General features: G+C 38.4%; 1 protein-coding gene across 4 annotated transcripts in view; it reads left to right on the top strand.

Moving 5' to 3' along the window:
* LOC138838870 (cell adhesion molecule-related/down-regulated by oncogenes-like) overlaps positions 1–15,095 on the top strand; it is an 81,907-nt gene that overhangs the window by 49,597 nt on the left and 17,215 nt on the right. For all 4 annotated transcript variants that reach the window (XM_070038284.1, XM_070038283.1, XM_070038286.1 and 1 more), the window contains 6 exons: positions 2,468–2,763; positions 3,117–3,291; positions 4,805–4,936; positions 7,178–7,381; positions 9,376–9,557; positions 10,149–10,254. In XM_070038284.1, the coding sequence (XP_069894385.1) occupies positions 2,468–2,763; positions 3,117–3,291; positions 4,805–4,936; positions 7,178–7,381; positions 9,376–9,557; positions 10,149–10,254 (1,095 nt within the window). The remainder of the gene's footprint in view (positions 1–2,467; positions 2,764–3,116; positions 3,292–4,804; positions 4,937–7,177; positions 7,382–9,375; positions 9,558–10,148; positions 10,255–15,095) is intronic.

Below are 15,095 nucleotides of genomic sequence, written 5' to 3'. Positions count from 1 at the left end.
GGTTCGATTCCTCGGTACCACATAAGCAAAAAGAAAAAAAGCCGGAAGTGGCGCTGTGGCTCAAGTGTAGAGCACTAGCTTTGAGCTGAAGAGCTGAGGGACAGTGCCTAGGCCCAGAGTTCAGGCCTCACAACTGGACCCCTCACCCCCCAAAAAAAGTTGTCATTGAAAGGTTGCATTGCACCTAGAATAATAGAAATGGAGTACATTTATTGTGATTGTTGTTTTCAAGCTGGTACTGGGGCTTCAATCCAGGGCCTTGAACTCTTGCTTGGCTTTTTCACTCATGGCTGGCACTCTACCTCTTGAGCCTCACCTCCACTTCCAGCTTTTTGCTGAGTCTTGTGGACTTTCCTGTTTGAGCTGCCTGCATCCTTTGATCCCAGCCTTTCGAGTAGCTAGGATTACAGCTGTGAGCCACTGGTGCCCAGCTGAGATGAAGTTTTAATGCTCTTGCAGTAGACAGTCTATTGAATGAAAATTTTCTTACACCTCCGTGTAACCTGAGGCATGTGGCATGGAACCTTCTGTGGCCAGGTATCACTTTGCCCAGAGGATTCTGTAAGCTATGAATGACACAAAGTACCTTCCCCTCTTCCCCAGGCCCCAGACTAGGACTCCCCAGTGGTGAGAGTCCACGCTCTGCATTAGCAGGCATCAGATCAGCCCTGAGCATTCGCTCCATGTCTGACTCACTGGGTAAACACGCCTGTTCCAGGAGCAATATTTTCAAGTTGTCTCAGTGAACTTAATTCCTTCTCTTCCGCATTATTTTTCTCACTAGCTTCATGTTTTCTTTGATAGAGGATGCTTCTGAGACTTTCTCTCTTTCAAACTAACAGAAAACTGACCTCTGTGCATCTGGTTTTTGTTGGGCAGTAGTTCTCCCAAAAATCACACCCACCTTTTACCAGGAATCTGACCTCATTGTTTCTTCCTTTTACTTCTTCCGCAGAGGGGTGGATAATAGGAGACCTTTGCATTGCCAGAACTAATAGTGGTAGAGAAACTAAGCTGTCAGTCCTTGGGTTTTATTAATGCTGGCACTGTATTTGTTTTCACAATTGTTCTCCTTCTTTTATTCATGGCAGAGCTATTAACATTCTTCTCACAGCTGTTGTCACTGAATGTTCTGGAACCCTAATTTCCTCATCTGTGGAGTGGGAAGACATATTACTCTCTACCTAAGAGTGTTGTTTTGGGAATTAAATGAGATTATGCTTATTAAACAACTTGCACCATGCTTGACACAAAATATTTGCTCAGTAATTTTTTTTGGATATATGAACCTGTTTTCAATGCAAATAAGTTATTGTTACCTCGCTCTGCATATGCAGTATGCTGTCAGAGGTAAGTTAGAGCTCTTGGAGCAAGCTGCTTGACTTCCATCTATACCCCAGCAGTTTCTTCACCATCTTTCAGTTCTGGCAGGGGGTAGGGGAGGGACTTGGGAATAGGCCCTGTCATCTTTGGCATGTAAGCCACACCATTTTCTCAGCTACTCTTGTTAGCTTTGATTCCCATGCACCCCCACCCCCACCCCACTTTCCTTGAAGGTAGATCATTGTGTAGATGTCTTTGGAGGTAGGGTAACTAGAACTGAATGCTGACTACTCAAAAGATTAGTGACTTAAACCACAACCTCTTTATCTTTTCCTGTGATTCTGAAGGTTTACTAGATGCAACTTCCTTCTTCTGGCCTTGCTTGAGGTCAGTAATTCCACAGGTTGCTTAGCACTAAGAATAGCACAATAGCTTCAGTCCCTTGTGGCACCGTTGTGGCAACTGAACTCTCTTTCTTGATAATCTGTACCCATGACCAGCTGGGTCATGTCTATGGGGTGGTCAGATCCCCAGAGCACAAATAGAAGTGCAAGAGTTAGGTCTTCTTAAGGCCTAAATCTAGATTCTGGGTTTTCTAAGAGTGTGAATTCTTAGGAGGTATCTTTGGAGACTGATTACCCAATTGGTAGTCATTGAATGGTAATTCTTGACCCTGTTCCTACTACCTCTGTCACATGGTTCACCATGGCGTGTAGTACCCATTGTGTTTTACTTACTAGCTGGAAGTTAAGGTTGCTGTTCCTCAACTTAAGATCTCCTGAACAATGAGCCCCCTTTTTACAATAAATATGTGGTAATAAAAAATTGACTAAAAAACCTCACTCTCCTGACATGGTTTTTGCTCTAGAAAGCACAGAAAAGAATAAAAACCTTTAAGCTACTCAATCATTGCATGCTCTAACTGGTTTTCTAAGTCCTTTTCCTGTCTCCCTGAGTAGCACCGTGTGAAAAAGGTTGAATGCTGCTGTGAGTGATGCACTTCAGTGTTAGCTATTTAAACTTCCAGGGCTCACGTTGTGCTTATAAAACCAGCATGGACACTCCTTTCTAAACCATCTGGGTAGAAGATATGAAATAGAGTTTCTTCAATTTCTCTCCCTCTTTCTTTCCTCTGTCTCTCCAGTTCCTTTTGAAACAAATACAAAAGCAGCAACAGTTGAACCTTCTGAAGCATCCCAAAATGATGAAAGAGACCAAAGAGATGGCTCTGATTCTGCCTTCCTGAGCTCGTTTCCAGGAAACATCCATTCCAGTGCAGTGGGATCATCAGAGAAAAATGCCACTGGCGTTTCTGTTCCTGATGCTCCCATCATACTGAGCCCCCCACAGACCCACACACCAGACACATACAATTTGGTGTGGAGGGCAGGGAAGGATGGCGGACTCCCCATCAATGCCTATTTTGTAAAGTACCGAAAGGTAATGCCTCCTCTTTTACTCATTATTGGGTTCTTGTTCCTTCTGTTTGTCCATTGTGTCTCTTATTTGTAATGATATATCACATTTTAAAACTTTTCTAGAATTAACTGAATTCTAGTTTGGGGAGGGTGGGGGAGTGTTAATGTGGAACGCAGGGTCTCAGCTTACCAGGCAGGTAAACTGAGCCACACTTCCTGTCTAGGCATATATAATCTGGGCTGCAATCTGCCTGTTTTAGGCTTCCCATTGTAACTACGCTGATGGGTAGGTGCCACCACCCCCAGCTCATCTTTGAAAAGGAATCTTCTAAGCTTCCCTCCATCTCCCCCTGTTCTGGGGTTTCTCTTGAGCAGCTGGAGGATGGTGCTGGTGCAGTGGGAAGCTGGCACACAGTTCGGGTCCCAGGTAGTGAAAATGAGCTGCATCTAACAGAACTGGAGCCATCGAGTCTTTATGAAGTGTTGATGGTGGCAAGAAGTGCAGCAGGTGAAGGACAGCCCGCCATGCTTACTTTCCGGACCAGCAAAGGTGAGTATCATCTTCCATCAGTCGATGCCTGTACTGATGTTGAGATGGTTAACAATGCTTTTGGATAGTAGAGATTCTTAGGTAATAAACCCACTTTGATGAGGAAGGTAAGAAGTACACTTGGAAACCAACTCCAAGAGAAACTTTAATACGGTTCTTGTATTAACTGAATACTTTCCAGGTTTTATCACAAAGTACACAGAATAGACAAAACTGTTATGGAGCTCACATTCTATGCGGGAGACATGTAAGCCTTTGTTATATGTATACTAGCAGACAGTGTTAAGAGAAATAAATTAGGAGAAGGATATTGGAAATGTCTCAGGCATTGCTGCCTTTTGAGCAGGTGGGCAGGGAAGTCCTAATTGACCAGTGTCCAACTGAGCAGATATACAGCAGGGGAAGAAGAGAGCCATATGGCTGTTCAGGGATAGAATGTCCCCAGCAGAAGACAGCAAATACCAAGGCTTCAAAGCAGTGTGTTCTTAATGTATAACCTAGGAATGCGGCCACTGTGGTGAGTGAGAGCAAGGTAAGTGGGGAGCTGTCAAGGAGGAGTATTAGAAGGAGGGGGTGAGAGGGTAGATAATCACACCATACACTGTGGACCTTGTAAAGACCTTAGCAGAGCCTCTGAGTGAGCTAGAACAGCTGGAGCATCTGAGTAAAGTGTGACACGGACACCTGTGTATTCTAATAGGAGAGTGTGGTGCAGGTGGATATAGGAATATGATAAGCACTTTGAGAAACTTCTAAAAGGATTTTCCTGTGGGCAAGCCTGTGAGGGAGGTTGAATTGAAGAGGCTATTGAAGCTTGGTGGGAAATGAACAAAACCAAACCGCTTTGGTGGGTGGAGATGGGAACCAGGTAGAAGAGTATTTTAGTTTGACACTCTAATAGAAGAGGTCTGTGGAATGAGAAGAAATTATCTAATGACTTAAGACCCTTTCATCCAATGCTAAATCTGTAAATCTGGCCAGGAAATAATGAGTGCTTGCAATTTCCAATGCATCTTCAGATATTTTCCACCATCAGTCATTAGTTATTAATAAAATTTGACCTATAAATACTGAATAGGTATATTTCTGTTTTAAAAATTATCCAATTTCACTTTTTGCCTATAGAAATATTAAAGCTTAATGTGACATTTTTTGAAAATGCTTAAGAGAAACACTTTAGTAATGAATGCTGTTTTAGAATTTATACAGTAAAGGAAAATGAGCTCATTGGAAACCTTTACTCTAGTCATTTTCCTTTTCCACATATGAACAAAAGTTGGTATGATGAAGAAAGGCACATTTTTGCCTTTCCCCTAAAGATACTAGAAAAAAGCTGAAGTAATTTTTTTTTGTTAGTTCCAAAGATCAGGTAAGTATTTAAGTGTAGTTAGTTGATTTAGATGCTGTTACTGGTGAATTCTGTCTATATAAATGACTCTTTATTTTAACTTTACATATCTAGGCTTATGTTGCCATTTTGGTTTTCAACTTTTCTTTCTTTCTTTTTTTAAAGAAAAAACACCATCAGCAAAAAACACCCAGGCCTCCTCTCCACCCATGGGCATCCCTAAACATCCTGTCATTTCAGAGGTTGCAAACAACAATTTTGGAGTGGTTCTTACCGATTCTTCTAGGCACAGTGGAGGTAAAGAAAAGAGTCTTCATTTTATTCATCTTGTTTCTTTACAAGTGTGAAGGCCCTGTTTCAAGGTTTCAGACTTCAGGGAGATAGGATAGAAGAGGATGTTTGCTATTTAAATTGCATCCTGTCAGATACCTCTTGTAATCCTTTTCAACCATTTTTAATGACCTGGATTTCAATGTTGGCAACTCAGTCATAGTATTTAACATAATAAATTCAGATTCAAAATGTTCTGCTACTAAGTCTTTCACAATCATTTTTTAAAAGTGTTTTTCTGTCTCCTCTTTGACAAGAAAACTAAGTTTATATTTTGAATTCCAACTTTGCCTGTGTGTGACTTCATCAGAATATATGTTAATACCAATGATAAATTACTTTGCTGAAGATTACATGTCCCATCCACTCATATTACACTATCTAGTAAGCTGTATGGATTTTAAATGCTAGAGCAGTCGAAATTTCAGGACTTCTTTTTTTGTACTTAAATTCCACATTTACTAGTTCTAGAATTAATATGCTTTGTATGATTTAAAAGTATTTGTGTGCGTGCGTGTGTGTGTGTGTGTGTGTGTGTGTGTGTGTGTGTGTGTGTGTGTGTGTGTGTGTGTGTGTGTGTGTGTGTGTGTGTGTGTGTGTGTGTGTGTGTGTGTGTGTGTGTGTGTGTGTGTGCTTGTCCTGGGGCTTGAACTCAGGGCCTTGTACTCTTGCTTGGCTTTCTTGCTCAAAGGAACTCATTTGGTTTTAAAAAGAGATGCACTAACAGTTCTATTTATTCTGTTTCCATTGCTTTCTAATTGAAAGGAATGCAGTAAGTATCACAGTTACCTGTTTTGAATACATCCTCTAAGCAGTTTGCACCTCAGTTTTCTTCGTCTGAGTACTTTGTTCACCATCATTTCCTTCTTTCTAATATGTTTACAATGAGAATTGAAGAGATATTGAGATCAATGCATGTTGCTTAAGAAACAAGGCCTAGATACAGGCAAAGCTCCTTCTAGTGGCTTCACAAAAGCCAGATCACTGTGGCCTAGGTTGGCTCTTCCTGTTCCAGCTTTAGAGGTCAATTGCCAGCACACCAAAGGATCATCAGCCTTTTGAGAACCAGCTCACATTTACAGAACTCACTAGGGAGTAAGGCAAACTAGAATGGCAGATTACTAGCTTGCAATGTAACAGTCCTGTGGGTCAGCCTTTTTTCCTTTCAGCAACCAAGTGGGAAGCCATATTGCTTGATCAGCAAGAGTTGTTGAATATGTGATCTCAGAGAGTTTACTCCTGATGTTCCCACCTGCCACTCCAATTTGAACACTGTAGCATCTCTTCCCCTTCAAGTTGCTAACTAAAGCAAGTTCCCTAACTCAAATTTTTCCTATGTAGTCATGTGGATCATCTTTCCTGCCTTTCCTGTCTTCTTGCTTTCATCGCGAGCACATTCTCTCCTCCCTTTAGTATCAATATTAATTTTAGGGCTGAGAAGGTGGCTCAGTAGTAGAGTGCTTGCCTTGCATGCATGAGGCCCTGGGTTTGATTGCTCAACACCACATAAACAGAAAAAGCCAGAAGTGGCACTGTGGCTCAAGTGGTAGAGTGCTAGCCTTGAGCTGAAGAGCTGAGGGACAGCGCCCAGGCCCAGAGTTCAAGCCCCACGACTGACCAAAAATAATAATAATAATAATAATAATAATTTTAATCAGACAAATGTTATCTTATTGCTTGCCGTCTATATTTTGGACTAATAATTCCCATATCCTTGAAGTATATTGAAGTAGTATATAATAGTAATGGCTAAGTTAATAATCAACAGATTGTGGAATGAGTTTTATGTAGTTGGGACAAAGAAAAACATTTAAATAAGATAACACATAACTGCAAGAATTTATTACAACTATAAGCAAAATCAGACTGGAAGCACCAAATCATACTGACACATTGTTTTAATCTTGACTCCAAAAGAGCATAGTCATTAATTACCACAGTCATTAACGTTCAGTCTTTCAGAGCTAATTATCAAGTCTCTAAATCATTTGACTTTTCCTTCCTTGCATTTCCTGTGTTTTGCTTACATTTCCCCATTAGTTTTCAACAGAGGACAGGAAGAGAGTCAAATATTATTACCTCTGGAAAAAATGTATGGTGAGGAACCACTAATAACACAAGCTTTGGGATTTATCCCTTAAAGTGCATTTCACTCTTCTTCCCTCCGACATTGTGAGTTATGTGAAAACAATGCATTTGTGTTTTCAGTTCCAGAGGCACCAGATCGACCCACAATCTCCACTGCATCTGAGACCTCAGTCTATGTCACTTGGATTCCCCGGGCAAATGGCGGTTCTCCAATCACTGCCTTCAAGGTCGAATATAAACGGATGAGGACCAGCGATTGGCTGGTGGCAGCTGAAGATATCCCTCCTTCCAAGCTCTCTGTGGAAGTTCGTAGTTTAGAACCAGGTAGAGATACACAAACATTTCCTTTCTTTTTTCCTTTTTAAAATGTTAACTGTCAGTGCTAACTTTAGTTGCATATTTTAATGGCCTTATTTCTTTTCCTACTTGTTAAAGAAAGTAATGTTTATTACATAAAAATTTGAAACTAAAATATGATGAGGAGAATAAGTCATCTGAAATTCACCTTTCTAGACCAATTAGCCTTTATATATTTTGGTATATTTCTTTTAACCTTTAGTATACCCAGGAAATCATGCCATGAAAACTATTGTTTTTATTTATTCTAGTAGTTGTACAAAGAGGTTGTAATTCTACAAGTGAGATTATGAGTACAGTGCATCTTGATCAATGCCATCCCTTCTATCATTCTCCCCCAAGTTACATAGTTCAACTTTTACATAATGTACATTGACTATGACTGTGTCCCCACCATTATATCACATGTATTATCCAGATCATTTAAAATGCTTCAAAAACTCAGTCTTTAATAGTTACATGTCTACCTTAGCCATGATTTTGTTTTGGTTTGGTTTGGTTTTTTTGCAGGGGTGCTGGGTTTTGATCCCAGAGTCTTAGTGAAGGCTAGGCAAGCTCTCTACCATTAAGCTACAACCTTATCCTAAACTGTTCTTCATTTCTAGATTTTAAATTACGTCTACATATTTGCAATTACATGGTGAACATCTTTGTGTGTGTGTGTGTGTGTGTGTGTGTGTGTGTGTGCGCGTGCGCACACACACGCGCACGCGCAAATATGTTTTCCTAGAACATTTTAAGAGAAAAATGGTTATTTGGCTATAACTATTTGATTCTCAGCAGTTGAGCCAGTGCTTTGTCTTAGGGAAAGGATGCACTTAATACTTGTTGGCTCTATAAGTTTTATTTTAGCAGAAGATCCTAAAGTTTGTTTCTGGACTTAGGTTTGTATGCTACTAGCCAAGGCCTGTGTTTTTCTAGCCAAGTAACCAGATAACAAGAGAAATATGGGAAGCCTAGGTATGGTGGGAGAATGAAGGCAGAAGTTTTAAATGTAGGTGAAATGAAGTAACATGATATCGACAGACAATGTCTTCAGAAGCCTAGTGACAAGGAAACTTCCTTTAGTATTTTTAATTTATTCTTTAGGCTTTTCTTTTTTTGTTTTTGTTTTTGGGTGCAGTCGTGGGGCCTGAACTCTGGGCCTGGGCACTGTCCCTCAGCTCTTCAGCTCAAGGCTAGTGCTCTACCACTTGAGCTACTGCACCACTTTTTTTTTCTTTTTGCTTATGTGGTGCTGAGGAATCGAACCCAGGGCCTCAGGCATGCAAGGCAAGCGCTCTACCACTAAGCCACCTTCCCAGCCCTATTCTTTAGATTTTTCAAGAATTGTCTGTAGCCTTTCTGTAGTTCTTAATGTCTAAGCCGAATTAATTCCTTGTGTTATCGTTTAAATCTGATTCCTCATAGTCCTCTTTGGAATCAGGATGGTGACTGCTACCACCCTTGCTGTGCCTCTTGATACATGTAGTCAACACATTAAACTTCACTCCAGTTGTTTCTTTCAAAGTGAAAAGAACCTAGTTTTAGAGACAGATACTTCAAACTACTTCAAATTATGATTTGGAATGGAATAGCAAAAAGAATGAATGTTCTCTTTCCTATTCTGTCCCTGTGCCTTCCATGTGTACCATTCATCTTACATAGCATTTATTTCCTTTAAGGTCTTGAACACAAAGCATTGAACAGCCACTCCCAGTTGATTGAAGTTAGCAAGTAGGTTCAAATCCATTGGCTGTAGGAGAGTATGTAAGAGAAATATAAACATAATTATCATAGTTTCATATCCTACCATCATATATCATAGTGTAGCTTCTTTCTTTTTTCCTGTGCTAAAAATCAAATCTGAGACCTTGCACATGCCAGGCAAGTGCTCTATCATGGAGCTATATCACCAGTCATGATTATAGCTTTTTATAATAATGTGAGGGGTTTTGTGTGTGTTTGTTTTCCTCCTAAAGGTTCAACATACAAATTTAGGGTCATTGCTATCAACCATTACGGCGAGAGTTTTCGGAGTTCAGCATCCCGGCCTTACCAGGTGGCTGGTTTCCCCAATCGTTTTTCCAACCGTCCCATAACTGGACCGCACATTGCATACACAGAGGCTGTCAGTGATACCCAGATCATGCTGAAATGGACGGTACGTAAACTTGTTTTCTAATGAGAATTCTTTCTGGCTTGGTCACATCAACAACTTCATATTCTCATGAAATGATATGAACAACCAATTATTGAACTTTTCATTGAGCCAAAGTAGAAGGGTATCAATGTATCCAAAAGCACATGTTTAAAAGGGGGCAAGTTAAAAAATACAATTATTGTTTCCTCTACTCTTATCCAAATGCTGTTAACTTAATTGCCATTTTGTGGCTTATTCATTATGAACCAAGTAGATGTTTATCTTTGAAGCTAGTAAAGTATATACTCTAGTATTTTATTTATTCACAAAAATACTTCTTTATTTTTGTTTAACCCTGCCGTAAAAGAAAATGCCCTTACTACCCTTAAATATCTTTGAATGAAGTTAAAAATGGCCATTAAATATGCTTACAAAATGAAGCCAAGACCATGTCACTATAGAAAAAATATTATTACTTTTGGGTTTTAAAAAATTTTTTCTTATAATTAATTTATTATTCTTATACAGGTGATGTATAGAGGGATTACAATTACATGAGTCAGGTAGTGAGTACAGTTTTTGTTTTGACAAGTTTTTACTTCTGTTTTTTAGTACATTCCATCAAGTAACAATAACACTCCCATTCAAGGATTTTATATCTACTACCGACCAACGGACAGTGACAATGACAGTGACTACAAGAGGGATGTGGTTGAAGGTGAGTCCCCTCAGCAAGCGGGGGTCCTCACAAAGGGGCTCTGGAGAACAGGGTTTGTAAGCATTATGAAATACATCATCACAGCTAAGATAAAGGGGGGAGGAATGAAATGCTATATGCATTAACCCTATTGAGTTTGTCTCAAAGAAAGCTAATTTTGTTTCCAGTTTAACTGTAGTGTTAGCCTACATTTTTGTCATAGAGACATTTACAAAAGTATGGGAAGAAAGGTCAGTAATGCTTCATCATAAGTCCGTCTGAAAAATGTTTGGATTTCTTTTTTCTTTTCAATTTCATTTTTATAGTTGTGCAAAGGGTTTCACTTCAACCTGTCACTGTATAAGGGCAATGTATTTTGATCAATGTCACCCTATGCATCATTCTTCTCCATCGGTCCCAACCCTTTGCATCTCCTCAGGTTCCCTAGTTTTATTTTCACATATGTACACTGACTATATGACTTCATTCACCGACCATTCCTGGTTTCTGTCATCTTTAAATGACCAATGAACTAAGTTTAAAACTTAATTTGAACTTCTAGATATGATTAACAGTAATATCTCATTAAAACTGTTTTCCTTGACATCTATGGTAGAAATTGGAATCTCTTGTAGAGAATAAAGAAAGCATTCAAGATAGCAAAAGGTGATTTCTACTGCATTTAAAATAGAATCCAGAATTTATTCTTTGTTTTCTTTATTTTTTTTCATGCTGGACATGGGCTTGAACTCAGGGGTCTGGGCACTGTTCCTGAACTTTTCTCCTCCAGGCTAGTGCTCTACCATTTGAACCCACAGCTCCACTTCTAGCTTTTTGATGTTTAATTGGAGATAAGAGTTTTATGGACTTTCCAGAAAAGTCCTGGCTATATATTTCCTGCTGGCTATAAATTTTGATCCTCAGATCTCAGTCTCCTGAGTTGCTAGTATTACAGACATGATCCCCATTTATAATCCAGAGTTTTGCATATGGTCCAATGACTCTGCATCCTAGCTGGCCCCTATTATCCCACCCCCCACCCCCCAGCTGCATCTCCTATACCTTCCTCATTGGGGACTGGTTATACCAGTTTTCTTTCAGATTCCTCCTGCACCAAGATTACATTGTTGTTTTGTTTTTGTTTTTGCTTTTCTACCTCAAGACCTTGGTACATAGTAGTTCCTGGCACTTACTGTACCCCTGTCCTAACATTTTATGTAGGTACGACCATTTAGTTCTTTTGAGGGCTTAAATGTCACTTCCTTAGACAAATTTTCCCTGAAGTTCCACCCAAAAGTGAGCCCTTTATGTTTACTTTGTAGAATCAAATGTATGAGAGTGAATACTTGAAATTCTTTACCTAACTATTGTCTCTCCTTCTTGTGTTCACTTCCTGTGGGCCTGGAACTTTTTTCTTTTCCATTACTGCATCCCCATCCTCTTTAATGGTGAGGTGTTCAGCACTGAATGAACGAATGAGTGGATGAATGAATGAATCTGATTGGAGTCCCCAAAGAGCAGTGTAAATGTCTAGTAATGATCAGGGTGGAAAAAAGACAACAGAAACAAGATAGCTGTCTTCAAATATTTAAGGACAGTTATGTGGAAGAGGAGCTAAATCCATTGGAGAAAGGTACAAGGAAATAATGGAAAGAAGAAATTTCTAACATAGATATCTAGGTTTCCTCATAGAGCAATAGATTCTAATTTTGGAAGTATTCAGTAGAAGCTAGATGTGTAATTCTTAGTAATAGTTTGGATGAGATTCTTGCTTTGAAAGAAAGATACCTTCCAAGGTCTTTTATTCACTCCAAGATTCTGCTTCTTTGAAATATTCCATGTCTTGGCTGGGTGTGTAGCTCGGTGGTAGAGCAGTGCTCAGCATGTGGGAGGCCCTGGGTTAATTTCCAGCTGGGGAAAAAAAAATGTAATAGATCATGTCAAAAAGTTGCTGTGGGCCAAGATAAGTTTCCATATGACTTGTTGACATCACATACCTCATTTGGTTTTTGTTAAAATAATTTACCTTAAATATGCTGTGCCATATTTTCCTAAGTATTATGGGTTTTTTTGTTTATTTTAGGTTATTTTTTTCATGTTTAGTCAATGGAATAATTTTTGTAGTGTGACGAGTCTATGATCTGAGTTTTTATACTGGGGACATAGTAGGTATTCAGTAAATAGTTTTGAATGGGGTAAGGGTTGCTTCTCTCCTGCCATAATTTTTAATGAGTAAGCTCTTTTGTGCTCTTAAAAATCAAGGTCCATGGTTTCCCTTATTTGCAATAACTAGTATATGTCTGAGTCAAGCAGAAAAGGTCAGGTAAGTTGATGTTAGGGAAATGAACCCTAAGATATGTATTCAAATGTTTTTTTCTTTCAGGTGATTGTTTCTAACACATTTATAAGATTATTTCTTTGTTGCTTTGTATGTCCCTCCCCCATGGTATAACCCCTGATTTCACTGTATTTGATGTTGCTATAATTTGTGGAGGGGAAGGGAAAAAACAAATCATTTAAATAGGGATACAGGTGGACCCATTGCAACAATGAGACGTACAAGTTGTTATGTCGAAAATGAACTTTACAACTTTGGTGGGGGAGGAGGGTTGTGTGGAGGGGTGGGCGGGGAGGGGGGGAGAATGGGATGGGAAGGGGAAACAAAGGAAGAGGCTACAATTCTTGATAAGAAATGTACTCATTATCTTGCCCATGTAATTGTAACCCCTCTGTACAGTATTTTTACAATTAAAAAAAAAATCAAGGTCTTGAGCCAGAGAAATGACTAGAAGGAACATGAAAGGGACATGGGAACACCGTAAATTGGGTCAAAGTACATTATATATACATGTATGGAAATAACACGGCGAAATCCCATTATATATACATGTATGGAAATAACACTATGAAAACCCTTTGTACAAGTAATATCCATACACTAATAATAAAATAAATAATATATTTTTAAATAGAAAAAATAAAATTAAAAGGAAATATAAAAGTAATTTTTATGACTGGGCTGCATTTTAGCCCTATGCAAGTTTTCATTTTAGTTTACCTGACTTAAAAGAAGTGAAGGTGTCAGAATTTTTTTTTAAATTTTGACAGTAGTTAAACATTTGTCATAAAATGGTTCTAAACGAGGTGAATATAAATAAAACAAATAACGGGTCTCATTTGTTGTCTCTTTGTCTGTCTCTCCCCCCACCCCTTCCTAGTTATACTCTAGGGTTTACCACTTATAAACAGTCTTTAAACTATGTTGTCTAGGAAAATCTTTGAACTTTTAACACCGGTGATTTGAATACTGAGCTTGGGACTTGAAAATTCATGTAACAGTCCTGTTGTATCTAGTAGTAGTGTCTACAGATGTGAATTTTGCCTATGATTCACAGGGAATGTGTTTATAAATGCAATACACTGAGTAGTTAAGATGTTTAAGTGGGCTTCACTGTGCTGTATAATTTGCTTATTCCTTATTTTCACATTTATGCATTTGAAATTCTTTTTGTGGCAGTTGAAACTATTGGTCTATTCCTAGGAACAAAAATATTCATTCTTTGTACCTAAAATATTTTTTAAAGTTTTTAGTATACTTATATGTATTGATTCCAAATTATAACTTTCAAAAAATGAAACAGTTATAAAAGAATGCAGTAAAAGAACAGTTATTTAAGTTATTCCATCTTCTAAATTAAGTCCTATGTTTAGGTAAACAATAAATGTTTCCAGCATACCAATGCTTTTGTGTTGAATACTTTTATCATATAAAGTTAAAAGGTTCCAAATGAGTCAAAATAAGAAAGCTTATTATGTTGTTTTACATCTGTACTTTTGGTTCTTTCTGTGGTAAGACCTTTTTCTAGAATGTCCTTTGGGGAAATAATTGCTTGTTTAGCAGAAGCTATATGTGGATTAATTGCTTTTAAGCCTAGTAATGTACTTAGTTGTTTTATTTATCGATGTCTTCTCTTGGCTGATATATACTGCAATTTTACCCACTAGAAGAATTGTTATAATACTGGAATATGAATCTGACAATATATATATATATACATATATATATATTTATTTAACTATTTTCTCTTGGTAACAGATCAGAAGCCTAGTTTAAATTTCATTTTTATTAGTACTATGAAAGGAAAATTTCAAGTCTAGTGGAGTAATTATTCAAGAGCATGTTTATAGTAGGTGAGTGTAGGACCAGGTTAGGAAAGACCTAAGGCTAGAGTAAAAATAGAAGTCTTTGGGGGAAGGATTTTTAGAAATAGGCCTATACTGGTTTCAACCAGTTTTTTAATTTAAAAAAAAATGGTGGTGGGAGGAGGATCTTTTAACATTTTATAAATGAGGCATAGAATTCCTCCCTTCTTGAGCCTTGTAGAGACCCTTGATCCTAAAACAAGCAGATTTTTTTTTCTCCCTTATAAAATAGGAGTTGGTGTAAGTGAGGGGTTTTGTGCTGGTGATGTGGAAAGGGGGTTGAAATGTTTTTGTCTGTGTTGGATTAGAAAGGAGCCTGTGATACTGGTCCTGCCAGCCAAGTAGATTTGACTTAGGCGTGTGGTTTTGTTTTGTTTTCTCCCTCTTTAATTAATTCTTAAATCAGCTGGTGGTATACTTGAATTTCTAAGAAACAGTAGAAACAGTTTGAAGACTTGTTTTCGAAGAGGGATTAAGAGTGCTTGAAGAGTTAATTAAATCTGGCAAAAAAAAAACAAAAAAAAACTGTCCCTGTTTATGAAAGTTGGTCACAAGTCCATGGAAGTGAAAATGGAGAGTGCTCGGTTTGGGAGTGTTTCTAAATGAAATGTTGGCCGTGTGCCACGGATAACAGAATCGTTCTGTTATATACTCATGTG

Source organism: Dipodomys merriami, unplaced genomic scaffold (genome assembly GCF_024711535.1).
Source record: "Dipodomys merriami isolate MVZ:Mamm:240054 unplaced genomic scaffold, mDipMer1.0.p SCAF_29, whole genome shotgun sequence".
NCBI lineage: Eukaryota > Metazoa > Chordata > Mammalia > Rodentia > Heteromyidae > Dipodomys > Dipodomys merriami.
The sequence above is the reverse complement of the archived record's forward strand: the minus strand, read 5'-3'. Positions and strand labels throughout refer to the sequence as shown.